Genomic DNA, 15,113 nt, shown 5'->3' on the forward strand with positions numbered 1-15,113 from the left:
CATCCTACCTACGGTTACCTGAAAGTTGAGCATTTTGTATTTGGTGACATTCCTAAGACAAAGAAATGATAGACATTGCTTGGGTATGTGTGGGTAAGGTGGGAAGTTTGGCTGGATGATATCCATAATCCTTTCAATGTTGACACTTTCAGAGTTTTAAATTCCAGATGGGATCATTGTTAATCTGGTCCATTTGTTTGCTGTTTAAAACAAAGTAGATGCTTTTACATTCTCTGTCTTTATTTCCCCTCACTCTGAAGCATAGCTTTCAGTAGGTGGCAGTATTGCCAAACACTCAGTATCCCAGCTGGTTTCGTAGAAGCGCAGAGAAACAAAATGGTCCGGCAATTTTAGAATTTCCCCCAAGAGCTTTAATTCATTAGAGGAGGCATCAGGACTATGCTACTTCTAAAACACTCTTTGTACCCCTGAATAATGGCATAACCAGAGGTTTGCAGTGAATCTGCTGCTAGATGCGTGCAAAACATTAGTGGACAGAATTTTTTTTTTTGCTGTTTTTGTTTTGTTTTGTGTTTTTAAGTGACACCTTGGTTTTGTGGGCATTTCTTATCTTACCCAAAAGTGCCTTTGGGCCCAGCCACTGACTGATTTAAAACCCAGAAATGTGGTTTTAAACAATGTGCTCGTGGTGGAATTCAGGTGATTTTTATTTTCTATTTGGTAGTATTTTTCAGATTTCCCACAAAGAACATGTATTGTCTTTGTAATCTGAAAAAAAAAAAAAAAATCACCACAGGATATTAAAGATATGGTGGGAAAACGGGTGAATGTATGCCACAAAAGTTTACATCCTTTTCTGTTTCAAGCATGTGGGTATGTGTGACAAAATGAGTTCAATGTTCTCTTCTTAACCTTAAAGATCGGCTCAGTGTTATTGCTAATCTGAAAGCAAATTACCAGCAGGAAGCCAAGACAGTAGAACTTTATCGCTTGGAACCACACCTGAGAAAATCCTTTGGTAGGTGAGAGGAGAGCGGGGCAGCTCTTAAGGGATGCATTGGCCTGTCTAATGGGAGACAGTGAATTACCTACTGTAACCATGGGCCAGTGTAGGTTACCAGGATTTTGAGCACTAAACTTAATTTTAGGATATGTTACTGAAAGAGGGTCTTTAGATCTTGGAGTTTATCTGCGGGAACTACAAAACTGATCAAAGGCTGGAAAACAGGCACTATGAATAAAATATACGGTAGTTGAATATATTACCTTAAATATTCAAAGTCTGGCTAGGTAATTAGACACATTCCCATCTCCATGAATATCTACTACAGTCTTTTTAGACATGGAGGTGAGACCTGAATTTATTAACAGTCTTCAGTTGTAAAAAGGACAATTGCACAGAAGGTAAGTGTTACTTTCGCACTGAGACTAAGGCGAGAATGAACACAAGTTAACCAAGCAGAAGTTATTCAGGTCAGGCATTTAGAAGAACGTGCTGAACAACAAGATTGGGCTTATCAGTTAATAACTTTGCATGGATTAGTAGGAACTAGACTGAAGCTAGAGTTCAATATAGTTGAAGTATAGGAGAGGGGATAGGCAGGTGCTGAGAGCTGCCAAACTGGGCTTTCAACATTTCAAAAACAATGGATCTTAAGTGAAATGACCTTAGGGGGTGAAAATGAATTACATTCAGGAAGGGATATTAAGCTTAAATCAAGGTTTGCAGACCAGGTAAGTCTGGGTTGCTTGTTTTCCCAGGGAGTATTCACCCTAAGAATCTTTAAATAGCTGAATTGTTTTACAAATATTTGATTCAGAAAATTGTGATTTTCTCGTATAGCTTTCCGTGGCTACTTCTTTTTTGAAGCCAGGTATACCTATAACCATGCATTAATTACTGGTTCATTGGAACACGACTCTAGATTCAAAGAATAAGGCCAAAAACCAGCTGGTATGATCTAAATAGAGACCTGTATAACGTTCTCTTCCAACCCTTTAATTCTTTCACTTTCAATCAAAAGAGCTAGAAGACAATTCCAAGTATAATTTCCACATTGGATATTAGGGTGAACTATATGAAATTGCCATTTTGTAGGTCAAAGCAGTCAAATATAAGAAATTTCATATAATTCAACCTAATACAGTAATTATTACAGTAGTTCATCTGTACCTCTCTTCACATTCACTAAAGCGAAAGGCCTTAATATATTTAGTTTTTAGGTAAAAATATTGGTATACATATAAACGCCTGTGCACATAAGTATTGGGAAAGAACAGGGTTGGGATTAAAGTTGTGTCTTTAATAAACCACTTATCGACATCTAGCTCATCCTCCTATTGTACTAGACACTGGTGCCTCCTGTCTGACTTGAAGGTTTTTCAGACTATGGAAAACAAGAAAAGAAATGCAAAGACTTGATCTCTCAGCCCATGGGAAATTCTGTCTGGGAAATGGGCCAAAGGAAGAACAGGGGACGGTATAACAAAATTTGTACCATGTTACAAGTTTAGTGAAGGAAGATCACAACAAAGCTGTGAGCAGAAAAACAAAGCATGTGGCTTCCTCCTTTCTAAAATATAGTATTGCTTAATGTGTCCTGCTTTCAAGAGTCTAAACGTAAGACAAGACACCAACTACACATTGGAAAAGTCTTATCTGCATAGTCATCTAAAATGAGACAAGCTTAGCTTAACTAAAAAACTTTATTAACAATGTAAAATGTTAAATATTTTTATGATCTGAGCTAATTCCAGCATGCCCTATAAGATTTAAAACTATGCTGATGTGCAGACACCATGCTTCAGATTTCAATTAGAACAAAATGTAATAATATTTGATTTTACATTTGAGGGTAATTGTATATGTTACTACACCATTTCCTAACTGGATTACTTCATTCTCCAAGAAGCTAAAAAAGACATCATTGGATCAAAAAGAAATTAGTTGCCCATATGCATTTGTACGAAGGTATTAGGATTATTGTGTATTTACAAAATTTTAGTACTTTTTGTATGTGGTTTTTCTTGCATTATAAATTAAGATACTTTCATGTTGAAGCTCTTAAATGCTGACAGAATGGAAGACTAAATGTAAATGAGTGCCGAGAAAGCAATAGGTGAGGTGGTATATGTTTGCTTATAATATTATTTCTAATGATATTGATAGATTGGATTTTTGAACACAGTTTTTCAGTTTTAAATAGATTTCTATGTTTAAAGACTTCTTTCATATACGATACATTTTAACATGAGATCAGCAAGAGCTATAGATATACTATTATATGTGAAATATTTTTCCTCTGTATAATACATTTAAAAAAATCTTTAAATAATTTAAAAATCATAATTCTTGCATCTGTCATGGCATGGTTTGGAGCAGACATGCACAATGTCAGCTTTAAAATTTCCTTTTAAAAACAGCTTGCTTTTTGAATCTGTTCTTTTTTTTCTCGACGGCAGCTGCTTTCAAGTGTAAAATCATTTAAAAGGGCAAGGGGAGGCAGATAAAAGTAATAAGGAAGCATAGAAAACATAGTCAAAAACCAGTAACTGTGTGGTTCCGCTGTCTGGAGGTCCTCAGGTTTTGTGATTTTTTTTAGATGTTCTCAGTGGGTTTCCAGGAGGAGCCACCTAGCTTGAGACGAGACAACACAGCCCAAAGAACCTTCTCTTCCGTCTTCTCACCAGGGGGTAGGGAGTTAGATTCAGAAGGCTGCTGTCATCTGTGATGGGACATAATGTGCACATAAGTGAGGTGTAGACACAACAACCTGCTTTTTAGGAAGTGGCTTTAAAAATCCACCATCCTCCTAATCAGGATTTCTCAACCTCAGTACTGTTGGCATTTTGGACCAGGTAATTCTTGGTTGTGGGGTACTGTCCTGAGCACTGTGGGATGCTTAGTAGCATCCCTCAATTCATCAGATGCCAGTAGCACTGTATGACAATATGTGACAACCAAAAATATCCCCAGCTATGACTAAATGTTCCTTGGTGGGGGGGAGGTAAAATAGTTCAAGGCTGAGAACCACTGCTTAAAATTGAATTGAAACTACTTAGAGGCAGTCTTTCAGTTGGGAAATGTATACACCTTATTTGAAAGAACCCATGCTTACGAGTAAGGTTGACTTCTTTTCTAAACCTGCCTCAGGTATTTGCCAGTTCTGTGACTTTGAACATGTAACTGAAGCTTGCTAAGCTGTCTGTAAAATAGAGTTTAATAAAACTTAGCCCAGGTGAGGATTACATGAAATAATCTATGAAAAAGATTTAGCCATGATGAGTAGCTTACTGTCTAGCATAGAGGAAGCATTTAGTTAAAATAGCTATTATTAACTATTTTCCTTTCCATTGGATCATTATCATGCCTTCATTCATCGACTTCATGTCTTTTCATGTTTCAACTATTTCCTATTGAGTCTTTTCTCAGCACTTTCTGTAGATTTCTGTACACAAGGGCATTCAGAGAAGACTGCCAGCTGTTGAATTAATAAATTTTGGTTTGAAATTTTTACGGTGATGACAAGTAGAGGAAGAAATAAACCAGTAAACCTAATCTGGTTTAAAGAGTTGCGTTTTTTATAAAAGTGCAAACCAAAAGAGAAGGTGGGTAGAAATACCCTGTTGAAGCAGAATTGGCCAAAGTGGGTCCCAGAGGCAAAGGACTATGAGGGGATAATCTAGAATTTTCCAACTAGGGCAGTGCTAGGACATGTTCAGACTGGAGCTAAGAATAACAAAATGGTTGATTGACGTTGGTGACTGATATGTACCTAAGCTCTGCCAAGACTAGTTGCACTTTCCTTCCAGAGTGGGGCTAAGGAGTTCCCTCCTTTCCCCGTCCTAACCTTAAAGGGGATGGAAGCTTGGCAAAGGGCACAGAAGCAGAAGTTAGATGAAGAGATAGCTAAAGTGAAAAATGTGCCCCACCTCAATCGAACTGATTCATAGAAGAGGGCTTGTTTTTCCTGATTACTGAGCCCAGGTGCTGCAAACCAAAATAAAATTGTAAGTCCCACAACCACCTGAATGGACCCCTCCTCTCAGCCAACTGCATTCCAAAGTTAACTTGAAAAACTAGTTCAGGCCATGTTGGGAAGAGGCAGTTGAACATTCTTCATTATATCATCCTCCCTTTTGGAATTCAGACAAAGCTGACTAGAGTTAACATCAACACAGAGACCTTAAGACTGATAGAACAGACTCTTTCGTTCTGATAAGAAACATTTATAATCCATTTTCAATGAAACCTGCTACCTGGAGGCTTCATCTACATGATAAAACCTTGGTCTGCACAACCCCCTATCATAATAACCCAGACATTTCTTTCTATTGATTCCAGGTCTTCAGATAATAACTCAAGCAACTGTCAATCAGAAAATCTTTGAATCTGCCTATAACTTAGAAGCCCTGCTTCCAGTTGTCCTGCGTTTCCAGACCAAACTGATATCCATCTTATGTGTATCGATCAATGTCTTATGTCTTCCTAAACCTATAAAACCAAGTTGTAGGCTGACCACCTTGGGCACATGTTCTGAGGATCTCTTGAGGCTGTGTCATAGGCATGTACTATTTCTTGGCAAATTAAATTTCTAAATTGACTGAGACTTGTCTCAGATACTTTTTGGTTTACAATGCTCAGGAAACTGTTGAGAGCAAAAATAGATCCTGGCTTTCCAGTCCTCTTACATAAAGTGTCATCTGAGTGCCTGGGCTTCTCCTCCCCTTCCCAAAGGCTCTAATGTGTCACACTTATTTGTAAATTAGTATCACCCACCAAGGTTGACAGTGTTCCTTGGAATGTTGCACTATGTTATATATTTAGATAGAGCTAGAGTAGCAAGTCCAAGCCAGAGAAGAAAACAGGCGCCCCCGCTGGGCATATCAAATGAATCAAACATAGTCCACCCTCCCAGTCTCCAGAGATTAAAATCCTCTCTTAAAGCTCATATTCTGTTAACATGGAGGAAAACAGGACTAAATTGTCCTTTCCATAGTGAAAAATAATTTACTATAATCTGAATGTCAACATTATGAGAGTTAAAAAGAGGATATCTTTCTTTTAAAGTTAACTTGCTCCCAAATAGTTAAGAAACTGAAAACAATGTTAGATACTAAACATTAGCCTCAGTTTTCAGGAGAACATCTCAGAGATAAACCATGAAATATTTGGAGCAGAAAGAAATAACTAATTTTCTCGTCATTTTTAGGACTCTTACTTCTTTAACCATGAATTGATCAAGGTACTTAACCTAGTTGGATACGGCAAAGATATAGCAAATTCTGAGGGGTAAAGAATTTTACCTTTCAGTACCTCTTTGGACTCTAACTCCACTTTCTGAAACTCAAATTCACCTGGAATTCAATGCTTCCCTAAAACAGAGTCACCAAAATTATAAAGATATTTATGGGAAAGAAAGATCTTCATAGTGCTGTTTATTTAAGAGTTGGAAGATCTGTTTTCTAAATTCTGGTATCTCCTTCCCTTTCCCCAAATACTTACCCAATTTGGGGAGGGACTGAAATGGTCTTTATATGTTACAGTATGCAACTTTGACGTGTTTTGCTCCTCTTACATGAGGAAATGTCTACCACAATGCTGTATTTACAAAGGAAAATGTGTACGTGTATGTTGTGGTCATATATTTAGTTCCACTGTCTTGTTTTTGTATATATTAAAAGCAAGTAGGTAATATACACAGATATCATGAAATTTGTATCAAGATTGATACTTATATCTGTGATGCATTCACTACAATGGATTAAAAAACCCCAAAAACGTTTCAATAGCACAGCTTTTTGTGCTATTGAAATTCTTCTCACTCAGCCTTCTATCTATCTATCTATCTATCTATCTATCTATCTATCTATCTATCTATATCGAGATATACATATATATAGCAAATATACACATATTATGTACACATACATACACACATATACACATATATATATGTGTACTATATATCTCTCTCACAAAGGAATAAATTGTTACGATTGATGAGAAAGTGCTCAGACATTAAGCAAAGGGGAGGCTGCCTATTAAGGACAACTGCTGGTTTGGGTCGTCTTTGCTGCACATTTGTGAGACCTTTGCCTTGCTTAGTGCTTGTCTGACCATCACCTAAGGCTGAGGTAATAGAAAAGCTAAAAACTTATTGGCAGAAATTCAGAGCAGCTTTCTACACCATGGGGAGCTGACACCTGCAGTAAATGCTGAAATTTACCAAGCAGTAAGTATTCCTGGGATGGTATGAAGTGAATTCAGCTCCAAGGAAATGTGTCTCTCCACATTGATTGAAATTGTGTCTCTGAAGGCCTATCTCAGTAGCTCTGGGGTGGGGCCAGAGAATCAGCATTTCTCACAAGTTCCCAGACATTGCTGCTAGTCCTAAAACCACCCTTTGAGAATCACTGAATAAACAGAAGGGCTGCAAGAATGTAAGCAAAAGGGAATGTTTCCCCAGTCATTCTAAATTTTCTGGAAAAATGCACTTGAACTTGTTGGAAAATCTTTGATTTTTATTGCAAATTTTTATTTAGATGTGGCTTATAATTAAGACTTTTATAGCATTTTTTCTCCAAAGTACTCACTCTCAGAAAACTATAACCTAAGACAGTTTTAAATGTGAAAATGAAAGGTGGAAAGGGAAGCAGAGTAAGTAAAGCATAGGAGAAAGTGAAAAAAAAAGAGGGAGAGTAGGAAATTTGGCCACCATTAAGTTCAAACCTCAGTCATTCAATGTTTCATTATTTTAGATTTATTAAAAATGTTTATTTATTTTTGGAGAGACAGGGTTTCATTATGTTGCCCAGACTGGTCTCAAACTCTTGGCCTCAAGCAATACTCCCACCTCAGCCTCCCAAAGTGCTGGGATTATAGGAATGAGCCACCATGCCCAGCCTCAATGTTTAGTTCTTGAATGCTGCTGAAGCCAGGGACACTGCAATTCCCCCAAACCACTTCTCTATTGCTCAAATTTATTTTGCTAATAAAAGATTTCTTATATAGGTGATGAGAAATGCAGTTACAAATTTCTATTCCAGGGAAAAAAAGAGAGAGACCCTCAGCTAAGCCAGTGGTTCTCAAATATTAGCTGCATCAGCATCATCTTAGGGCTTGTTAAAGCACAAATTACTGACCCCAACTCCAGAGTTTCTCAGTCAGTAGCTCTGGGGTGGGGCCAGAGAATCAGCAATTCTTACAAGTTCCCAGATATTGCTGCTGTTCATAAGAGCACACTTTGAGAACCACTGGATTAACAGAAAGCCTGCTAAGTTCAAGGCTCTACATTGGGTACTGAGGATAATACCAAGATGGGTCCTAATAGAAAGATAGTCCCTGGCCTCAAGGACCTTTCCTTGAGTAACAATGAGGCTTCGTGAAAAATGCCGTAAAAGAGAGTGAACAGTCCAGTCTGGCTGGAATGAAGGGCTTATGAAGGAGGAGACAGTCCAAAACAGAGCTACTTAGAATTCCCTAACGATGTTTGTACTTTCTTTTGTCTGCTGCCTTTGCACTTGCCACCTCTCGTTTCAGAAAAGTCCTCCCTCCTTAGACAATTGGCAAGCCCTCCTTCAAAGATTAGCTTAAACATTTTTTTTTTCCTGCAGTCTTTTCTGACTGCTCCAGGCTTCTGCATTCCTTAACATTCCCATTGCTTCTATAAACAATTGCTGCAGCTCTTGGCACATCATCTGCATCCAATCCCATCTTCCCACTGCTCTGTAATAAAGTCTTAATGAATTTACCCCGGCTGCCCCAGCTCATCATCTGCCATTCACTTCCCCTCCTCCTTAGTCAGACTTCCATGCCCAAAATTCCAAGAAAGCTGCTTGTGCCAACACCACAAGTGACCACCTTGTCGTTAAATCCTGTGGACACTTCCAATTCATATTTAGCTTCACCACTGGCCATTCCTTCTTTGCAACCTTCTTTGATTTATTTAATCATGCTCTTGTGATTTTCATCTCAGTCCCCTTTGTAGTCTGATCTTGTTTCCTCTCAAACCTTCCCTTTTGGTATTCCAGGACTCTTGTCTGTGCACACTATTGGTAGGGCTTCAATTCCCACTACGCTGATGATGCTCAAATCTGTGTTTCCGTCCTCTCAGATCACATGTCTCACTGAGCACTGCTCCAGAAGGTTCCCCCCATGTCCAAAAGTTGTTGTTCTCTGGCTTTACTACTGCTCCTCTGCTCTCTCTAACTTGGTGACCAACATCGTCATTTACTTCATTTTCCAAGTCTGAACTTGGGTTTCTTCCTTGATTCTGCTTCTCCTTATGCATCACATCCAATTGTCCCTGTCCTCCTTTCCAACCCCCTGGCTTTAGGTGAGATCTTCAGCATTTCTCACCTGGATGACCACACCTGCCTCCTCATGGAATCCTTCCAGTGGCTCCCAAACCTCTTAACATGGCCTAAGGGGCCTTAATGATACAGCTCTTGTCTCTCTCTTGTCTCTCTTAAGCCTCTTGTCTAGACACTTTCCCAACTACTTAAGTCCTTGTAGTTATCAAAATCCCCTCCCCTTTCATCTCCCCGTATGCCTTCACACATCCAGAATCTTTGGCCTAGACTATGTTTCTTCTATTTCTTTGGCTAAGTGCTATTCATCCTAAAAATTCTCAGCACAGACACCTTCTAAAAAGCAATCTCTAATAATCCCCCATTTTGAATTCAAGCCTGGGCTAGGTGAGAATCTAATATACCTTGTAGCAACCCATGTCTAACTGTTACAGCATTATTATATTGTGAGCACTAATTTCTGTGTCTTTCCAATTGTGTGTTTGTGTGTGTGTGTGTGTGTGTCTGTCTGCATATGCAATAGTTGTTTTCAGCCCAACCTTGAAGGCTCTACCAGAATCTGTGCGAGAGGAGGCATATGGCATTTGGAAAAGTTTCCTAGGTGATTCCCATCCAAGTTTTGCCTGTTGAAAGGGACAGGTTTTAGTGGAGGAGAGACATCCTCGGCACCTAACACAGAATTTGGCACATCATTGGTGACCATTATATGTTGGATGATGATGGGGACAAAGGCTGCTGGGGTGAGAGGTCTGTTCTTCCTTCAGTAGATAGTGAGTAGACATAGCTCAATGTAATAGAGTAATGCATTAAGAAATCAGATTGGTTTACATATGTCACACTGAATCTTGGACAAGAGATTGCAGAAATTGCAAAGGATATGGGGCTACTGGTAAAACTGCCCAGAATAACTTTCAGACAGCAGCTAGAAACATAGAAAGTCTTTATGAGGCTCTTGGGGGAAGGACCTAAAAGGTCGTCTCTACGCTAGATGGTGGCATAACTGCCCAGTGTTCTTCAGCCAGATATCTGAGAACTCTTCTGCCTCACACAGCCAGGTTCGGTTCTGGATGTGGGGGTCCTGATTGGAGGAGGATGCCATGAGTTTGGGAGAACCATCTCTAGGCCCACGTTAGTCTGGAGTAGTGTTGTTCACAAGAGGGGACTCATTCTAGCCCAGGTCAATTCCTGACTTACCTACTTCCAGACTGATTCTCGTGCATGGCATCAACGACCGAATTCTATGCAAGAATGAACATACCGACACCTCCCACAGCATTCACTAAATCAGAATTTTGGAAGAGGTGAAACTGTCTTTCAGGCTTAATTTATTTCTGCTGATTTGTTTTGTTTGATAACAGCATGCATTTAGAAGACGCTTGTTCTTCACTTTCCAATCTCCTTTTAGCCTCTGTCAGTAACCTTGTAGGCTCCCCACAGGTGGTTCCATTTGTAATCCATTTGACACAGCGAGACTATCATAATTAATGAAGCTCCCTACAGCACTGCCAGTGACCTAGAATGTAGGACAGGAGGGGTGCTGAAGCAGTGGAAAGAACAGCGGGCTGAGGGCCAGGAGACCTGGCCCTTGTCTGCAGCCCACGGTGGAACTCAGCAGTGCAAGGGTGGCTTGCTCTTCTTTTCTGCATCTCTTTGCCTCCAGTCTGAAACTGGATGGATGGGAAAGAAAAGGCTGTCTAAAAATGAAGGCATAATCACTAACCATTAAAATTCCTGTCCTTGGCCACCTTCCTTTCTTCTCCACTGAAAGTTGATTTAAAGTAAACTGTTGTGGAGCCGAGTTTTGACTGTAGTAGAAAGCGGAGAAGATATGATTAAATCTTTAAATGCTGAAATAAACATGGAACAGCTTTGGAGTTGAGGGCCGAGTTAGAGCCTAGAGAATAGTGGACTCAGTCAGCAGCATTTTCATGTGGTCAGGGGTTGAGATAGGAAAGATGGGGACCAGGAGTGGTATCTTTTCCCTTTTTTTTTTCTGATTTAAAGACCCATGTAAATGGAATGAAAAGAGAAAGGAAATAAGAAGGCAGAAAGAAAACAGATGGCTTTCTATAATGGTTTTCATCCCGTTAGAATCATGTTTTGACAATAAGGTCCACAGAAAAGAACTGGAATACTTTTTTCCACATTTTACCCTGCACCATTTCCTGTACATATTAGACCTCTATAATAAATAAACCACCTGAAAAGAATTCCAGAAAGGAATTGGGGAAGCCTCTATGGTCTATCTCAGTCTATGTAGCAGGAAGAATCTATATGATTTGTTCATTAAAATGGTGCCATATGCATCTGTCACAATGTTCCCAGAGAGACTCTTCAGGTCCCCTCTGGATCCTCCACTGGTCAGCTCAGTAGGCTGTGAAGTCATGTTAAACACATAGAGAACAGAGATGTATTGTTTCATGCTAAGGATTCCCATTTCTTCCCTCAGTGAAGAAACTCAAATTTCTCACAATCCTTTATGTTAGTTATTTTTGATTATTAAAATCCTACTGCACCACCTCCTTCTGAATAAGTCCTTGTATCTCCTTTCTAGCTTTTTCCTTTTTGTTCCCCAGATAGATCCAAGGTTCAAGTCCTTAGTATAATTGATTTTGATGACTATTCCCTTTTCACTCATGTTTTCACTCACAGTATCAACCTTTGATTATTATTATTACATTTAAAAATGTAATTAAAATTAATTATTTTTTCAAGTCACATAAAATATTTATATGATATTCTTTATGATTACAAATGACTAAATAAAACAAAATTTCTGTCTTTCTATTAACACACAGTCAAAAACTGCTGGATGAACAATCACTAAATGGGGAGGGAATGTTTAGGATGATGTGATTAAAAATATAGGTTATATGGCACCCATGAAATTCAGACTGGGGGACCCTGGGCAGCCATCCTCTTGGAAAGCTGAATGTGAGGGAGGGCGAGAGGCCAGGGTGCTACTGATGAAGGAGGCTTGCCAAACCTATTAAGACACTGAGGACAGCTTCAGACATGAGCTGCAGATCTAAAGTCCTGGGGCCAATGTTTTGAATTGCAGGCTCAAGACCAGCCTCACATGTACACTACACATGGTCTGTTGCAGAGTGAGTGGTAGCAGGGATTCCTCTATTTGATGGTGATTTGGGGTTCTCTTGAGCAAAGCTGGGTTGACCAGCTTGTAAATAATATTAACAGTGACAACAATAATAATAATAACAAAGTGTTTGTCAAGTGTTTGCTCTCTAAGTTTGGTAGTAGGCACATGACACATTGCTTCAATTAATCCCCACAACAGACTTCTAAAGGAGGTGATCCTATTATCCCCTTTGCAGGGCTGAGGAAATACATTTGCAGAAGTTAAACAATTTGTTCCCAGGGTGCAAAGCTGGTAGGTGGCAGAGCCAGCATTTGAACCCAAGGCTATCCTTAATTCAAAGCCCTTGTTCTAAACACTATGCTTATTTCTGGCAATAATCTTCCATGTAGTGGTCAGAGCAGTCTCTCATCACTACAGCATGTTTTCTACTTTCTCAAAACACTACACCTGTGACTCAAGCCAGTTGGCCTTGGCGACCAGGCCCTTCAGGGTCTGTTCCGAGTTATCTGATGTGCTGGAGCCCCTGCTTCTTATTTTCTGACCTCCGCCCCTGTGCAGCTCAGGCCACGCTGCTCTTCAGCCTCTTCATCTGGTGTTCTCACTTCCACCCCTCCACCTTCTGCTGAGCTGCTCCTGGAGCCAAGAGGAGCCTCCAGCTCCACTGCCAAATCCTCCTCCTCCTCCTCCTCGCTTCAAGGCAAGCAGCACCCTGTCTTCCCTCCCATCAGGCTTTGCTCAGTGAAAACAAGAGGAGTTTCTTTCTTGCCTCCTAGAAGCCTTTCTCCACCTCTATGTACAACCCTCTGAAGTTGATACTTTAACTATGGCTGCTCCAGCCACGTATACTTAATATAAGCCCTTATTATTGGTCCTTTGTACACATTGTCAGTCTCTGGGGCTGCAAAGGTAGGTGCAGATTTAACCAACATCGATTGTGACAGGTGTTATTCTACTATGTCCCAGGCTCCAGATACTGAGGATACAATAGTTTAAAAGGCATACAGGGGACTTTCCCGCATTCTAGTGAACATCTCCCTCTCATTTCTGCGTTGGGGCATATACTCCCATAGGATAGACCTGGAGACAGATTGCCTGAATTCACATCCCAGTTTTCCTACTTACAGTCTGTGTGACCTTGGCCAAGTTAGCTAACGTCTCTGTGTGCCAGTTTCTAGTAAATTGGGAAACACTAATAGCATTTCCCTCAAAGTTATTTAGAATTAAATAAGTGAATATGGTTAACACATGCAAAGTATTTTGAATAGTGGCATGCTGTAAGTTCTCAATATATGTTAATTTTTTGGATTACTTTTTAAAGAGAATTACACAAGTGGATGGCAGAGATCTTCCTTTGAAGGTGTTCTTAAGTCTCTTGCTGTGCCTGGCATGGTGTTTCCACAGTGAGTAACAGGACCAGTAGAGGAGGAGTTTGTTTTAAGGTCAGAATGTATCTCAGGCCCCCTCAGAGCATACTGTGTTCACCAGAGAGTCTCTAGTCTCATTTTGGTATCTTCTTGAGGAAAGACAAATGAATGCTCAATGCCATCTACTGTTTGTGTGAGACATATGCTTTAATTTCCAAGAAACAATTCCCAAGGTTATCCCATTAAAAACATCCTCTGCCTCAAAGAGAAGTGACAAGACTCACCTTGATTTTTCAGTGGTAAAGGCATAGTTTCCCTGAGTTTGCTTAAAAGGTTTTTCATTTCTCGCATGTCTCTGTAAAATTGATAAAAAGACAGAATAATCAGCTGTAAATTTTCAAAAGGAAATCTCAAACAATCTGTTCTATGAGACAACTGAAGGATGAAAGTCTGTGTCTAATTGCACTAGCTCTAGTTTCCAGTAGGCAAATATTGAATTTATTTTGCTTTTACAAGAAAAAAATCTGAGATAGATTGGCTCAGGAAAAAATGAGAGCTACTCTGCCAAACATTTCTACAGGGCATTCTCCTGCAGAAGCCCTTGTCTCTGCCTCCAGTCGAACCTGGCTAAGATCAGAGAAGAGCCATTGGTCATGAGGACAGTGCTTTAGATTTACAGAGAGGCCAAGGATGTACAACTGGAACAACAGGGTTGCCCAGAACAAACTTGAGGCTGGGTGATGGTGCTATCAAGACTTTATGGTCAGAGGACTATAGTGGCTGTGTACGTTCACTTGCTGTTATTTGCTTGTTAAAATTTGTATAAATTTAAGGAGTACAGGTGTAGTTTTATTACTTTGACATATTGCATAGTGGTAAAGTCTATGCCTTTAGGGCATCCATCACCCCAATAATGTACATTTTACCCACTGAGTATTTTCTCATCCCCCACACCTTCCCACCCTTCTGAGTCTCTGATGTCTATCATTCCATACCCCATGTCCATGTGTACCCACCATTTAGCTTCCACTTATAAGTGAGAACATGCGCTATTTGGTTTTCTAAGTTGTTTCACGAAGACAATGGCCTCCAATTCCATCTTCTGCTTGGTTTTAATAGTCCCTTGTTACCATGATTGGAATTCAGTATAACTCAGGTATTAAGCATTCACCAGGGCTAACACTTATTATATTGACTTGGAATAATGAGAGAGTAACAAATTCTAAAACTTCCAGAGAAGAGCTCCTTACAATGGATGGAACAGAAAAGGGCGCAGTATGGGAACAAGAGGGAAAATAGCCCTACCTGGGGACAGCTGGACCTTCCTCTAGCACTGACCATCCTTCCACACTTCCTGACTTCAGCGCACAGCATGC

General features: G+C 39.8%; 1 protein-coding gene across 1 annotated transcript in view; it reads right to left on the reverse strand.

Moving 5' to 3' along the window:
- Nucleotides 1–533: 533 nt before the first annotated feature.
- RGS7BP (regulator of G protein signaling 7 binding protein) overlaps nucleotides 534–15,113 on the reverse strand; it is a 105,875-nt gene continuing 91,295 nt past the window's right edge. Inside the window, exons 5-6 of the mRNA XM_023210424.1 lie at nucleotides 14,022–14,092; nucleotides 534–3,686 (exon numbers count right to left, since the gene is read on the reverse strand). Of these exons, the coding sequence (XP_023066192.1) occupies nucleotides 3,595–3,686; nucleotides 14,022–14,092 (163 nt within the window). The 3' untranslated portion in view covers nucleotides 534–3,594. The remainder of the gene's footprint in view (nucleotides 3,687–14,021; nucleotides 14,093–15,113) is intronic.

Source organism: Piliocolobus tephrosceles, chromosome 4 (assembly GCF_002776525.5).
Source record: "Piliocolobus tephrosceles isolate RC106 chromosome 4, ASM277652v3, whole genome shotgun sequence".
NCBI classification, from domain to species: Eukaryota; Metazoa; Chordata; class Mammalia; order Primates; family Cercopithecidae; genus Piliocolobus; species Piliocolobus tephrosceles.